General features: G+C 28.7%; 2 protein-coding genes and 1 long non-coding RNA gene across 4 annotated transcripts in view; 2 read left to right on the top strand and 1 right to left on the bottom strand.

The window, feature by feature from the left end:
• LOC139425029 (uncharacterized) overlaps nucleotides 1–14,620 on the bottom strand; it is a 187,641-nt gene that overhangs the window by 91,805 nt on the left and 81,216 nt on the right. For both annotated transcript variants that reach the window (XR_011636210.1, XR_011636209.1), the window contains exon 2: nucleotides 1,570–1,727. This is a non-coding gene — a long non-coding RNA (uncharacterized lncRNA). The remainder of the gene's footprint in view (nucleotides 1–1,569; nucleotides 1,728–14,620) is intronic.
• LOC107446503 (uncharacterized) lies at nucleotides 797–7,574 on the top strand. The gene is made up of 3 exons (XM_016061173.3): nucleotides 797–1,340; nucleotides 4,039–4,265; nucleotides 6,424–7,574. The coding sequence occupies exons 1-3, from the start codon at nucleotides 1,096–1,098 to the stop codon at nucleotides 6,861–6,863; spliced, it is 912 nt and encodes a 303-aa protein (XP_015916659.1). The 5' UTR covers nucleotides 797–1,095; the 3' UTR covers nucleotides 6,864–7,574.
• Nucleotides 8,258–14,620, top strand: part of LOC139425093 (uncharacterized) — a gene marked incomplete in the record, with an annotated part of 15,732 nt that continues 9,369 nt past the window's right edge. The window contains 1 exon segment of the mRNA XM_071178145.1: nucleotides 8,258–8,578.

A 14,620-nucleotide genomic window follows, 5' to 3' on the forward strand; every position in this document is an offset into this window, starting at 1 on the left:
TTCATTGATTGTCCTCTAAAGCTTTAAACTCTATGAAAACAGAAAATGTCTTTTCACTTTAACGTGCTCTCAAATATCATCGAATTTCTCTGAAAACGTATAATCTTTTTTTTCCTTTTCTTTTAAATACAGTAAAATATATAAAAAAAGGAAAAATGCATATGTTTTTTTATGCAGTAAAATATCAAAGAAAGAAAAAATAAGTATGTTTATTTTTTTAAATTTTTTAAATTTTTTTTAAATGTTTTAAAATTTTTTAAAAATTTTTTAAATTTTTTTTTTTAAATGCAGTCAAATATCAAAGAAAAGAGAATTTTATCTTACAGAGAATACAAACAAAAAGTGAAAAAGCATTATGCTAAAATTAACAGATGGCAATACCATACTCGTCTAAAAATAATTTTAGCAAAAAATAAACAAATTTTAATCATCAAGTTCTCATTTATTTGTTCAAATGCAGAATACTGTATGATATTTCAAAACTGCTTAGTGATGAAATAAGTTTGATGAAGTTTTAACCACAAATTATAAATTAAGTGTCCTCAAATTGTCAAATTATAGTTTCAAGAAGATGGTTCTGCACCTTTTATTAGTTAGCTTAAAAAATAAGAAAAATTGTTGCACACATAGATTATTATTTTCCATAAACATGCAAGTGTCCTCAAATCGTAAAATTTTCGAGAAGGCTCCACTGATTTGTCCTCAAATCATGGTTAATAAATCTGTTCAACAGTTTCTGAATATATTGTGTTAATATAAATTATTGTCACTTTTGGAAAAATGATAACAAATAGTTTTTCTTTCAGCTTAAAAATTTCATCACTATTACAGCAACAAGACAGACTTAAACTGTGATCTCTTTAAGTAAATCTAGATCCATATCTGTAACATCATCTGTCTACATCGTGAATGGATCTTGAGCTTAATCGACATCATTTATCGATATCACATAAATGAATCTAAAGCCCTATACTTAACAGCATATACACCGCAATCCTCTGTATGAATCTTGAGCCAAATCTGCTACATCATTTTTCGACATCATTCTCATCTGAATGAATCTAAAGTCACCTCTGACGCATCATTGTTATCTGAATGAATTTCACTGGTTTAATAATCACTGTTCATCGGCTGATTACTATCTTGATCATCATCATCTGCATCCATGGCGGGGGTGGTGGCTTCATGCACAAAATGAAAATGATGAAGATGATGAAAGAGCATCAGGAGAATCAACACAAAGGAATCACCATTGGAATCAAAGCGATCAAAGTTCCAATCCCGATTCCCATTGCAATGCCATATGTAGAAAACCAAATGATGATGAAAGGACATAATAAGTAAGAAATTACTCTTAAGTTTTATACCCCCACGTCTTGATTACACATATGTAACCGGGCTTAAAGATAACTAATATAACCTTAAATATTATTTTTTGAAACAAATATTGCTTTGTAGCGGCTGTTAAATTGCAAATATCAGATATGAGCCTTCAGTCTCAGCACTTTCAACTTGTCTTTAAATCAATGATAAAAAAAAATTCTGTAACTAATATCTGATTCAACATACCTGTAGTCTGAACACATTCAACTAATCTTTAAGCCAATGAGGTTAAAAAATTCTCTAGATCCCAAAAGGTGTGAAGCGACACCCTAATAGGCTCCGTGGAAGGGTCACTAAGATCCCGAGAGTAAGAACGTTCTTTAACCAGTTATGATTTTCGAAACCTGAAATTAAATTTAAACATAATTAAATATCCATAATATATTTAGTATATTCATTATTTTTCTGTATTATTTAAGTAAAATGCTAGTAAGGAAAGAAAAAATGCTTTTAATCTCTAATATTTGCTTTATTATTTGCTCTAATATTTGAATTATCTTTCAACTCCAAAGACATTTGTGCTAGCGTTCTGAAATTCAGACATTGAGTGAAAAGAACAATTTTAGTTCCTGATACTAAAAATAGTTTAAAAATTTCGATAAGATAGTTCAGGTGAGGCGATTGAAAAACGAAATTTTTTCATTGGGTGAAATTGTTTCTATGACAACCAGACATTATAAATAAAACCACAAACGGTTCTGTTCTATCAGAAATTTTATAAATAACATTTTATAGATCTACTAGTTTATAGCTGTCATTAATAAAAGATAGAGTTCATTGCATGTTCTTTAACATTTAGTTATATTTTATGCGTTCTAAAGATAAACTTAATTGCAATTATGGGTGGATTACGTCACCAAATTAGTATTCCCAAAGTTATCTAAAACAACGGGTTTATTTAGGTTATATATTTAAAACGTGTTTCTATAAAACTAAATCTTCTTAAAATCAAAGGCAACATAAATGATAAAAAAAATTAAGGTATGTGCTGAAAAGCAAAAATTGATGGAGAAATAATACTAATTCGTCGAAAAGAAACATTGAAAAGTCGCCATACAAATATTGATGTCAATGATGCTTAATTAATTTTAATAATAGCTATGATTTAGATTTAAAAAAAAAGTACGTTATCTATTAAAAATGTAAAATTAATGGAAAAAAATAATTATTCATTTACGAGAAGCATACCTTGATATACTATTATTCAATTTCCACGATGTTATTAACGCAAATGGTGCTTAATTAATTTTGGGTATAGGTTCAAGTTGAAAAAAAATAAGGGAATGTTTTAAAAAGCAAAATTAATGGGAAAATGTACTTAATTCGCTTAGGCAAACTATAAATAATAGCTATACTACGATTGATGCTAATGATTTTAAATTAATTTTAGTAATTGGTACTAATTGAAATAATAAATGAACTTTGTACTAAAAACCAAAAATAATGAAGAAATGGTACTTAATCATTTAAGAGAAGTGTAAAAAATGCTATATTATTCTTAATGCCTTATTAATTTTGGTACGAAATAGAAACGAAAAGTAAGCAATATACTTAAAAGTAAAATTAATGGAGAAATGATACTAAGAGAAACGCATAAAAACGCCATACTAATATTGACGCCAATGATGCTTAATTAATTTTGGTAAAAGGCAAGATTGATATTACTGTTATTGGTCCATCTTTAAGAACTACAAAATAATACAATACAGGAACAAAGCATTACATCAGTGTATTTAGTATGTCGTAAACTGCACCGTTTAATATAGATACTGTGGTTTTTAGAGTCTCTTCGAAATGGATAAGAACAGGGGAAAGTCACTAGATTATGAATCGCTGATGAAATACAGCAGATTTCAGCTCATAAATTATACAATTTATTTCTTTTATTGAAAACAAAATTATCTGTTTGATAATATCGCCTCGCAGATTAAGCTGTAGTAAGCAGTTGTAAACTTTCTAACCGGAAGTAGAATAGGTCGAGATTGTTGTTGTTTATATTTATGTCGAAAACACCATCCATACACTTGATATCGTTCCATCCATACTTAGGATAATTTCACTTTAAAAGATTTATCAACTTAGATAAATTAGTTTTATAGACATAAATAAATAAAAACTGATGCGTGAGTTAAAATGCTTCTAAAAAATGCCAAAATTTTGAACTTGATTAAAAAAAAAAAAAAAAAAAAAAAAAAAAAAAAAAAAAAAAAAAAAAAAAAAAAAAAAAAAAAAGGAGAGAAAAATTCTTCTATAATATGAACCCAGTTTAATGTAAAATGAACATTTAAAATTCAATTTAAATTAATAGCAAAGTCACCGTAACCAGCAGGAAAAAGCAGTATAAATTATTTTAAAACGTGTAGAAACTCATTTAGGCTGTGACGAGTTAAAAAAAAATGACGTATCTCTTTTGCATGGAATATTCTTTACCGGTCACTTTACCGGATACATTCTTTATCGATCAATATTTACCTGCTTGCAAACTGCTAACGTATGAAATGCAAAACTTAATGTATGCAAAAGAAAAGAAAAGTAAATCATTTTTTTAAACTTCATATCAGTATTGTTATAGTTAGTACAATATCCCATAAAATTAAAAAAATCATCTTCTTTTTTAAAATTTTTTTAATTGTTGTATGTGTTAACATTTTGTAGGGGTATGCAGAAGAAGAAGATGAAGGGACAAATGATGATGCAAATGATGGATAAAATGATGAAGATGAAAATGATGAAGATGATGATGAAAATGCATATGAAACAGATGAAAATGAAACCCAATAAATGTAAGCCCAAATGCATGATGATGAAAATGATGAAAGCGAAATGCGAACAAGAATGCCCTGAAACACCCTGTCCTGTTATGATGGATAACAGTTGTGACAGTATGTTATCTTTTAGCTTTTTCAACGAACACTGGAAGATTTTAAGTTTTTGTTTGAAATATTATACCCTTTATCGTATAGTATTTTTAAACTTGTGTTTCTGAATATTTTTAAACAATTTTAAAAAAAATATTTTTCTAACATACGAAAAATTATTCATTGAAAATGTTTTTTAATGCACTTAATTTAGTTTTAAGGTTTCTTTTAACACATGTTTATAAATGTACAGATTTTGGAACGATATGAACTTTATCATCGTTTAAATCTGCCTCAACCATAATATAGTGCCAATTTGAACAGTATTATCGAGTTTCTGGAATTAAATTGTTCCGATTTATCTAAAATTCGGTCCTATTTGGCATCTTGTTTAGGTTTTAGAAATCTCTCACGAAATTTTGGTTCAAGGTTTGAATAATTTTTCTGGGAGTATAAACATAGATCAATTTCGGGAAATGCAATGAACTGACTTGTTTAAACTCTCAGCTTAATAACTAAGTAAAGAAAAATTAAATCAATAGCTGAATATTTACTTTTCCTTTTTAAAATAAATAAATAAAAAAATAAAATAAATAAATAAAAAATAGACATCCAGCTACGATTTAAATTAATTTTTCTGCTGATTTTACTGCTACTGAATTTAATTAATTTAAAAGTTTGAAAAATTAGTTTTTTTATAAAAAAATTCGTAAAAAAATTGTAGTTTAGTATTATTATACTCAAAACTATTTGCTATCAGTTCATTTTAAACTTTCCGCACTGACATTTGCAATAGAATAATCAGTGTAAAAAAACTGTGTCAATGATAAATTATCTTCAGCCAAAAATGCATAGCTGTTTTTTAAATTTTTTATTTATTTTTTGTTGTTGATTTTTTAGGTTTTCAGGTTATCAATTATGTTAACATATCCGTGAATAAACTTATCCTCAGGAGGCTAATTTTTTTTTAAATTTACGGTAATATAACGGTAATTTGGTAAATTGTTTGGTTTATAATAATTTTCTTATCCTTAATACAAGTTTTGAAGACAAGTCCTTTTTGTAGCTTTTAAATAGGTGGAAGTTTTTTGTGATTTAGCCATATTATAGTAATGAGTTAAGCACCTTTTGCCCATAAGAGGTGCGCAGGTCAAGGAGATATAAAATAAATGTCAGGTTGGACACTTTTTCCCTCAGAAAGAAACAGACTTAATAGTTTTATAACGACATGCTCATCCACGTGCGAATACTAGTCACTATCTTTATCATTTACAAGTTGCATAAAATCAATCAAAAATTATTTGGTTTCTAATTCCAAAACCAGATATAATTTCAATCCAAATTTATCAAAATAATTTTCCATGTTTTAAATAAATTTGCAATGTGTGTTACACGGCAAGAGCTGTTCATCAATTGTTATAATTTTCTCCTGCTATTAAAACAACGTTAGAATTTCAGAAAAAATAAAATTACCCTTAGGAAGATTTGCAAATTTATCGTTTCTTATTTCGATTTAAGAGCAAATAGATCTGAAAAAAATGCGATTTCGGGGTCTGGTGAACGACAGTGAAATGGAAATGGATCTCCTTAATGAAGAAAAAAAATTCCATGTACGCAAGCGCGTTTGCCGATAAAATAAAGATAAGTTATGAAAAAGAAAGAATATAATATTACAAAGAAACATGTTTAAATCTCTATTGTGGACCTTTTTACAGCTATGGTCGTTCTAGGTAGAACTTCGTTTTATGCACTTAGTATATAACCAAATAAATAAAAAAATTTACTGCTTTTAAAGACCTCTAAAAGGTAGGAAAAGTCACGTAAAAGTAGTAAGCTCGTATAGTTATTTTAGGAATTAGCTCCTCTTAAAATTTATTTGTTTACAAAATGACCTGTCCGGTCATTGTAGTTTTAATTATATTATTCAAACACTTATTATTTTTAAAGAATATTGTTCGAACTATTGTGTATATTTTTAAGTTATTTATCACTAGTGGTGGACAAAATTTTCATACATCAACTTGTTAAAGGAAGATAATATTAGCGTATGCATTTAACGACCATTTTAAAAATAAAAAATAAAATCTCCGCAAAAAAAAGGAGATTCGACAGCTGTAAAAAATTTTCGTTTCTTTTTGTTGAAATAATTATTTCAAAAATTTTTTAAATTATGTCATTCCAGGTTGTCCTGCGATGAAAAGTGGTTGGCCTTCAACTGGTATGATGATGATGGACAATGGCTGGCCCGCTCCAGAAATGATGATGAACGGCTGGCCATCACCTATGATGATGAACAACGGTTGGCCATCACCGATGATGAAAGGAATGATGAAAGCAATGTGTCCGGAATGCCCACCATGCGACGACGAGAGACCGGAAGTAATGGAACCCGACTACTACGACGAAGAGCTTGAGGAGGATATGAATGCATGGGATACGAACCCAGAACCTGTTTATCAAAAGATGGACAGTGATGTGAAAATGAAAGGCGATAACTTAGATGAGGCAATCTTTTACAAATTTGATAAACATTTACACATTAATGCATTCAAACTGCCTTTAAGACAAGGATCAAAACATTCAGACTATGATAAAAGAATGGTATATGACTTTGACTATTGAGTCTTTGATTATAAATATTAATGCGTTCAAGTTCCTCTCAGACAGTAATCATAATTTTCAAAGTCTCATTTAACAACAGAATATGACTTTCAGTATATGAATATAAATATTACTGATAAGACAGGAAGTAGAGTTTTCAGAATCTAGTAAAGAATAGAATATGACTTTAACTTTTGAGTGTTTTATGAAAGATATTGATGCATTCAAGCTACCTTTCAGAGATCAAAGTTTTCAAACTCTGATAAAAGAATGGAATGTGACTTTGACTATTAAGTATTGACTATTAAGTATTGACTATTAAGTACTTGACTATTAAGCATTTGATAAGAATGCAGTTGGGGCAAAAAGTAGGGATGCCAACTGCACCTCCTTCAGCAAAAGTTTTAAAAAATTGATAACGAATTAATAGAAAGCTTGTAGAATAAGGATAATTACCTACTTTTTAAAAGAGTAACCAAGAGATAAATGCAGCAAAGCCGCATTTTATATAATACTAAATTTTTTTTTAGGAGGAAAAAATACTTAAAATGAAAAATACTAAACTCAAAATATGTTAAATTTTGTTACGACAAGAAAATATTTTTTAATCAAGCTGAGCAAGCTGGCATATCTGCAAAAGCTTACGTGTAAAGCATTTACTATGGTCGTGTAAGGCAGTGTTCCCCAACCGTGGACCGTGGACCGGTACCGGTCCGTGGTTCAAATGATACCGGGCCGCCCATTCCATTGAAACTGAATTTAAATTCCTAGGTTTACACCCCAAATTAAAAATATCTGTTCCATTAAAATNTACTATGGTCGTGTAAGGCATTTACTAACAGGACTATAAAACACAGTGTTAAATTAAAAGACAAATAATCCTCTATATTCATAATGTTTACAAAAAATTTCCCATGTGTCTTGCTACCATGATGTTTTATAAACGCACATTTTAGTTTTAGGACGGAGTTTTATTGTAAATACTTTATATTTATGTTGATATATTGAATTATTAAAATTTTAAAAGTGTTTCATTTTAAGTCAAGTCAATTTTTTTTTATTTTGAGTTATTTTGTTGTCAGAATTTTTAATAATTTTTTTTAATAAATAAATTCCTTTTTTAAAAAATATTTTTTTAAAAATTCGTTTAATAATTTTTCTTTTTCTCTTTTCTTTCTTTTCTTAATCTTTATTATTTTCCATGTTTTCTCTATATTTTATTTAAACTTTTATATATATATATATATATATATATATATTAGACAATGTAGAAATATTTACATTTTACAATTCCATGTTGTAAATAATGTCTTCTTCTTTGTTAGCGCAACAGCTCCTTGTAGGCTTTGCTGCCTGAACTATATACCCATCCATGGCAATTCCCTTCCATTTTCTAATCTTGAGGGTTTTTAGGCCATTTTCGATGCCGGTGAGCTATCTAGTCGGGGATCTACCTCTGGGATGTGACCCTTCGGGGTTCTTAAAAATTATGATTTTCATGGCTTCTCCATAGATGGCCCAGCCATCTCAGTCTATTACTGCGGATTATTTGCATAGTTTGGGGCTGCTTATAGAGTCGGTACAGTAGAGTTCGCAGTTATATTTGATTCGCGAGTATCACCTTTCGTGAATTGCGCCAAAGATAACTCTGAGGATCTGTCTTTGTGTCGAAAGTGTCCAGTAACAGCTGCATATCTGAATTTAGCGTCCAACTTTCGCTTCTATAAAGCAATACAGTAAGTATGAGTGTCTTATAGAGTTAACTTTGTTTTTCGGCTGAGAAGATTCGGTGTTAATTGTTTCCTCAGTCCAAAGAAACACTCCATTTTGACACGATTGTTAATTTCTGTATCTAAATAATGTACTTATATTTTGTATATTTTACATTATTTTAATTTAGATTAATTAATTAGATACATTATTTTATATCAATTTTATATTAATTTAGATCAAAATAAGTAAAAAATATTATATTTATCATTTTAATAACCTATGGTTATGAAACTCCGGTGTCATTTTCTGCTTTAAAGGCAAAATCTTACAAACGCTGCTCACCACCGAACAATAATTTTTCACATTTGTACATATTTTCAGTTATTTAGATCGAAGATAAATAGTTATTCATCGTTGAAAATTCTATATTTAGTACAAATATCATATCTGTAATCTAACAGATTTTTTTACTATTGGATTGTTTTGCTAAGTTAAATAATACCAAAATATGTTTTTACTTGTAATTACAGCTTCAGTAAAAATATATAAAAATAACACTGGCGTCCCCCTGCATCTAAAGGTTAAAAGTAGTTTCATTTATTACTTTAGAATCGTCTATTACTTAAGAACGCTCATATAATCCTAGTGGAAAAGAACTTTTTTTTAATAATTTTTAAATTCCTTATTTCAAAGTATGAATGTTTTTTAAGTCTATGTTATGATTTTTTTAGTCAATAGAAAGAAGAAATGTAAGATTCTGTATGCTCTAATTTATTTTCAAAAATTCATAAAATAAATTACAAACAGTTAAAACTTTACTTTTCATACAAATAGAGTAATACAAATCGTTAAAAATTTCCATAGCTTTGTTGAATCATTAATTACTTTTGGAAAAAACCAACCATATATTAAAGAAACACTACTCATTGTATTTTTTTATAAGTAAATTTCAAAACTACGCTTTAATTAAGAGATCATTTATAGTGAAATTAAGTTTTTTTAAATATTTGAGTTTAAAGTTTACATATTTGAATTGATGTTATTTCAGACAACGCATTTTCAATGTATAATATACTATTCATACAAATAGAGTAATTAAATTTATGTAATTAAATTTTTAACGTGATTTTGATTTTTATCATAATTAAATTGAATTTTAATGTTTTGATTTTTAAGAAAAAAGTTTTAATTTGAACCAATTTGATTCAGGGTATGAAATTTAAGGAGTGAGATAAGGCTGTGAGACAAAAACTGCCCTACATATTTGTGGCAATAAAATAAAGAACTGAAAATTTTTAATAAATAGTCTCTCAAGCAACGCGATTCTTAATCCACTATATTTTATTTTGAAAAATGTTAAGATAAAGCAAATCGCTTCTTTGAGAATAGAGAAATACCACCTTAAAGATAAAACTTCGGAAGATGGATGGGAAAAGGGCCGTAAACGAAAAATTTTGATGATGATGAGAATACATAGACTTTAACCTCTACGGATTCTCCTTAGTTTCAGAAAAAAAATTCTAGTGGTTGCAAAGATATTTTATTTGAGTTTTAATAAAATACAATTAAAAGAATTTTGTCCAACCACTAAGCACAAATAATTCAAATAGATACATATGAGGTTATGCAGAATGTTAAAGTTATTAAATTTTAATTAACTACCATTAACGTTCACTACCACTGAAAAAAAAAATAATTCCTCAAATATTTGCGGTCTCTGCGAATATGCTTGCAGTCACAAGCGACTCCAGATTCAGGATCAGGAATATATATATACTTTTGAGTGTTTTATGAAAGATATTGATGCATTCAAGCTACCTTTCAGAGATCAAAGTTTTCAAACTCTGATAAAAGAATGGAATGTGACTTTGACTATTAAGTATTGACTATTAAGTATTGACTATTAAGTACTTGACTATTAAGCATTTGATAAGAATGCAGTTGGGGCAAAAAGTAGGGATGCCAACTGCACCTCCTTCAGCAAAAGTTTTAAAAAATTGATAACGAATTAATAGAAAGCTTGTAGAATAAGGATAATTACCTACTTTTTAAAAGAGTAACCAAGAGATAAATGCAGCAAAGCCGCATTTTATATAATACTAAATTTTTTTTTAGGAGGAAAAAATACTTAAAATGAAAAATACTAAACTCAAAATATGTTAAATTTTGTTACGACAAGAAAATATTTTTTAATCAAGCTGAGCAAGCTGGCATATCTGCAAAAGCTTACGTGTAAAGCATTTACTATGGTCGTGTAAGGCAGTGTTCCCCAACCGTGGACCGTGGACCGGTACCGGTCCGTNAGAGAGAGAGAGAGAGAGAGAGAGAGAGAGAGATACGATCTAACGTATTGAAAAACTTTGTGACTCAGCTATCCATGGCGCATAGCGGTGGATGACTTCTTAATTTTTCGTGCGTTAACTTCTTACGTGACATCAAAGAATAAGGAACGGCCCTTATCATTTCTTAACGATTGATTTAATTCGGCCATTCCTAAAAATAAATTCAAAGAAGTAAATAAAACTTTTCCGCTTCTTAGAATGTTGGAACAAACATATCGTAAAAAAAGGACCTAGAATCGGGAAATTTACTTCATTCTCAACCTTCATGAGAGAAGATTAATGGTTTTTATTTTTCAGAAACGTTAACAAATTTGAGGTTAAACTGTTGCCATTTCGACAAAGAAAAAATTATTTAGTTTTTATTTATTTACTGTATTTTGCGGAATTTGTTTTGATGCTTTTAGATTTGTGACTTATTTAATAAATTTTCGTTCAAAAATATTCGTAGGGATGCCGGCTGTTCCACTTTTCTGCAAAATGTTTCATAGATTGTTCCAAAGTTAAAGCTAAGTATTTTTAGAAATTCAGTTGAGTTAGCCAACATATTAAAAAGTCTTACCACAGTAGTATTGAAACAAAGTGGAGTGTTACATGAATTATTCACATATAGCGGAGGGAAAAATTATTTTTAATGAAATTTTAACTGTAAATCATACATAAAAGCCTCAACATTCATTTAACTTGAAAAAAGTAGCGTTTCATATCAACTTTTGAATCATTTACATGTAGTGTTGTTGAAGGTAACTTTAAATCAAAATTTTCAAACAAAGAATCATACGTTACAACATAAATTTAGCAACCACTAGAAAAAAAATTGCTCAAAAGATTAGTAAACACGCTGCCCTAAACGTCGCTACCATTAAATTTTTTTTCTTCACAAAGCTGAGCAAGTTTAGCAACTTTGCATTGGTACCTAAAACTTAAAAGGTGTTTAAACTAATTTTATATTAAATTGATTAGTTCTCTATTTATATTATGTTTTCTATTAATTTTGCCAAATGTTTTTCTTTCTAATAAGAAAATCTTAATACTGTTACTTAAAAATGTATAGTATCTTTCCACATTTCGTAATATAGCGTTTTAAAAATAGATCAACTTTTTCAAAAATGCAAAAGTCGAAATTATTTTATTATTTTTTGATTGTTTTGCTTGCTGTTATATTGTTAGTTTTTGCGAACTGATTATATCGGTTAGAAATTTATTCACTTTTATTTAAAAGTTTAAACTATTTATTGCTTTTAATTGATTGCTTTCCAATTAATTAAATGTATTGTAATAGCAGTATAGGGTAAAGGGGATGTAACGGCATCTGCGTTTTTTTGCTCGAAATTTCTCACTAAATTTTGGCTGATTGGCAAAACTTTGTTACACTTTTAGATATAGTTGCATGACTAAACACTCGATTGATCAGCAAATTAGAAAACGAGGTTTTTATTAAGAAAAAGTTACTCCTTAGTTTGCTTTTAATTGCTGTTTTAGACTTTATTTCATTGCTTTTAATAATAGGATTTATTTTTACTTTATTTACAAAAATTGGGCACCTGGGCCACTTAGCGGCCCCAATCCCATACATCTAGAAATTTACAGAAAATTTATAGTAATAACATTTTGAATTTAGCAGTCGATGTGGTAGCTAATAGAAAAACAAGCACTTTGCTTGAGTAAATATAACAGTTGAATATCTGATTAATCGAATCTAAGTTGACATATATAAATATAAACATAATTTGACATATATATACATAAGTTGACATAAATAAATAATAACATAAATTGATACATATTTCACTAATTAAATTTCTATATTTTAACTAGCACATATTTAATTATGACATACATTGAAGTTCATTCGAATACATTGTGGTAGCCATAAAAAAAAANACTAAAGTGGTACGATATTACTTGATTGAAAACTTCACACGCTTCAAAAATATACGAATAGTAAAGAAAAAAGTCTGACTACGTTCATGTCTGCCTTGTCTTGAAAATGGGTGCCTGTATTTTTGAGCTCTTGAAACACTTCGACTGTTGTTGTTTTTTTCAATTTGTGTATTTTTTGAAGAAAATGAAGTTTTTAATCAAGTAATGCTTATTATATATTTCAAAGTCAGTTTTGATTAGCTTTTTTTCGTAAAAAAAATTATCAGCAATGAGTTTACTGGAACAAATGACTCAAAGTGGCTAGAGAGAATACATTGATGTGGGGTTACTTTGGGTACGTTAACATGAACAGGGTTCTGAAGAGCAGTGTTCTTCACTTAATTTCTTCGAAGGACCGGTAAAATGTTTTTGCATTTTATTACGGACCGGTAAGATTGAGCTATTGGCATTATTTTAACGTATACGAATTGTGGCACTTAAACAGTTTTTTGACTGTTTTGTTTCTGATCATTCACATACTCAAGTTTATGAGCGTAAACCCTTTTAAATGCAAATAATCTTGTTTGAAATATATGTCTTACTTCAACAATGCATTGAATAAACTAATAAAAGGATATGCATTAGATTACCACCAGCTTTTCAACTACAAATAAAATAACTTAATTCAACAATAAAGAAATATGTTTCCTCAATTTTTGCCAATTCTGGGAAATGTCAAGGAAACGTTTTTTCTACTAATGAAATCGAATACGTTTCGAAATTTTGTTGTTTGTAACAGATCTTTTTTTGTTTTCATTTCAACTGTACTATAATAAATTTTTACTATTTAATTTTTATTTTAGCGCATGCAAACTCACACAGACACGAAAAAAAAGAGAAAAAAATAACGAGACTAGATGTTGCTCTACAAATTCTAAGCTTAGGTTGGACATGAAACTTAATTTAACAACAATATAAAATTAATTTATCAATTCAATAAAGTACAAAATAATAACAGGAAAAAAAAACACAGAAAAAGTAATTTGATCGAGTCACTTTCGTATCTATAGGTCCATAAAATTTATATTAATTCTAATACAAGTATTAATTTCGCCATTCGAATATCAAAATAGTAAAATCAAATTATGTGACCTTGTGTAAGTGGCAAAATAATGCAAGTAAATACAAAATAAATAAAAGGAAATCATAAACATTCACAAAAAATAACTGAATTTAATATCATTGATGTTGTTTGTTGCTGACTAATATGTCAACTCCAGGTGTCAAACCAAGTTACAGTAATGCGTAGAGCAAGTGCAATATTAAAAGGAGTTCGATGTTCAGTCCCAATAACACTCATAACCAAAAATGTAGATTGATGCAAATAAGTTGAAAAAAATAAAGGCAATCTGTCTCAAGCTGTTATGAAGTAAAAAGCACATGCTCAAATAAAATATCTTATCAACTTCTGATCTGTTATACTATATTAAAGTAGCAACTGAGGGGAAAAAATCGGATTAGAGTAGAGGAGAGTGGGGTCAATTGTAAAATTTTTTACTTAACTATTTTTAACTAACAAAAAATCCAATATATTATTAGTATTAATTTACAGACGAGTAAAGTAGACTATCCTCTACTAGAAAAAAAAAAAATACATAAAAAAAGAAAAAATTTGAATGTCGACCGTCGCAGGGTTTAGAACCCATGGCCCCTGGGACACAAATCTAACTTGCCACCTAGCTTTACCAAGTGCGCCATGCTTCACATGCCTTGCCCGCGAATATTTAGCTTAAAACACCACCTCCCGGTTAGTAAACAAAACTTATTTTGGCAGATTGTGGGCCCACTAATTGGTATATAAAA

Source organism: Parasteatoda tepidariorum, chromosome 2, assembly GCF_043381705.1.
Source record: "Parasteatoda tepidariorum isolate YZ-2023 chromosome 2, CAS_Ptep_4.0, whole genome shotgun sequence".
Lineage (NCBI taxonomy): Eukaryota > Metazoa > Arthropoda > Arachnida > Araneae > Theridiidae > Parasteatoda > Parasteatoda tepidariorum.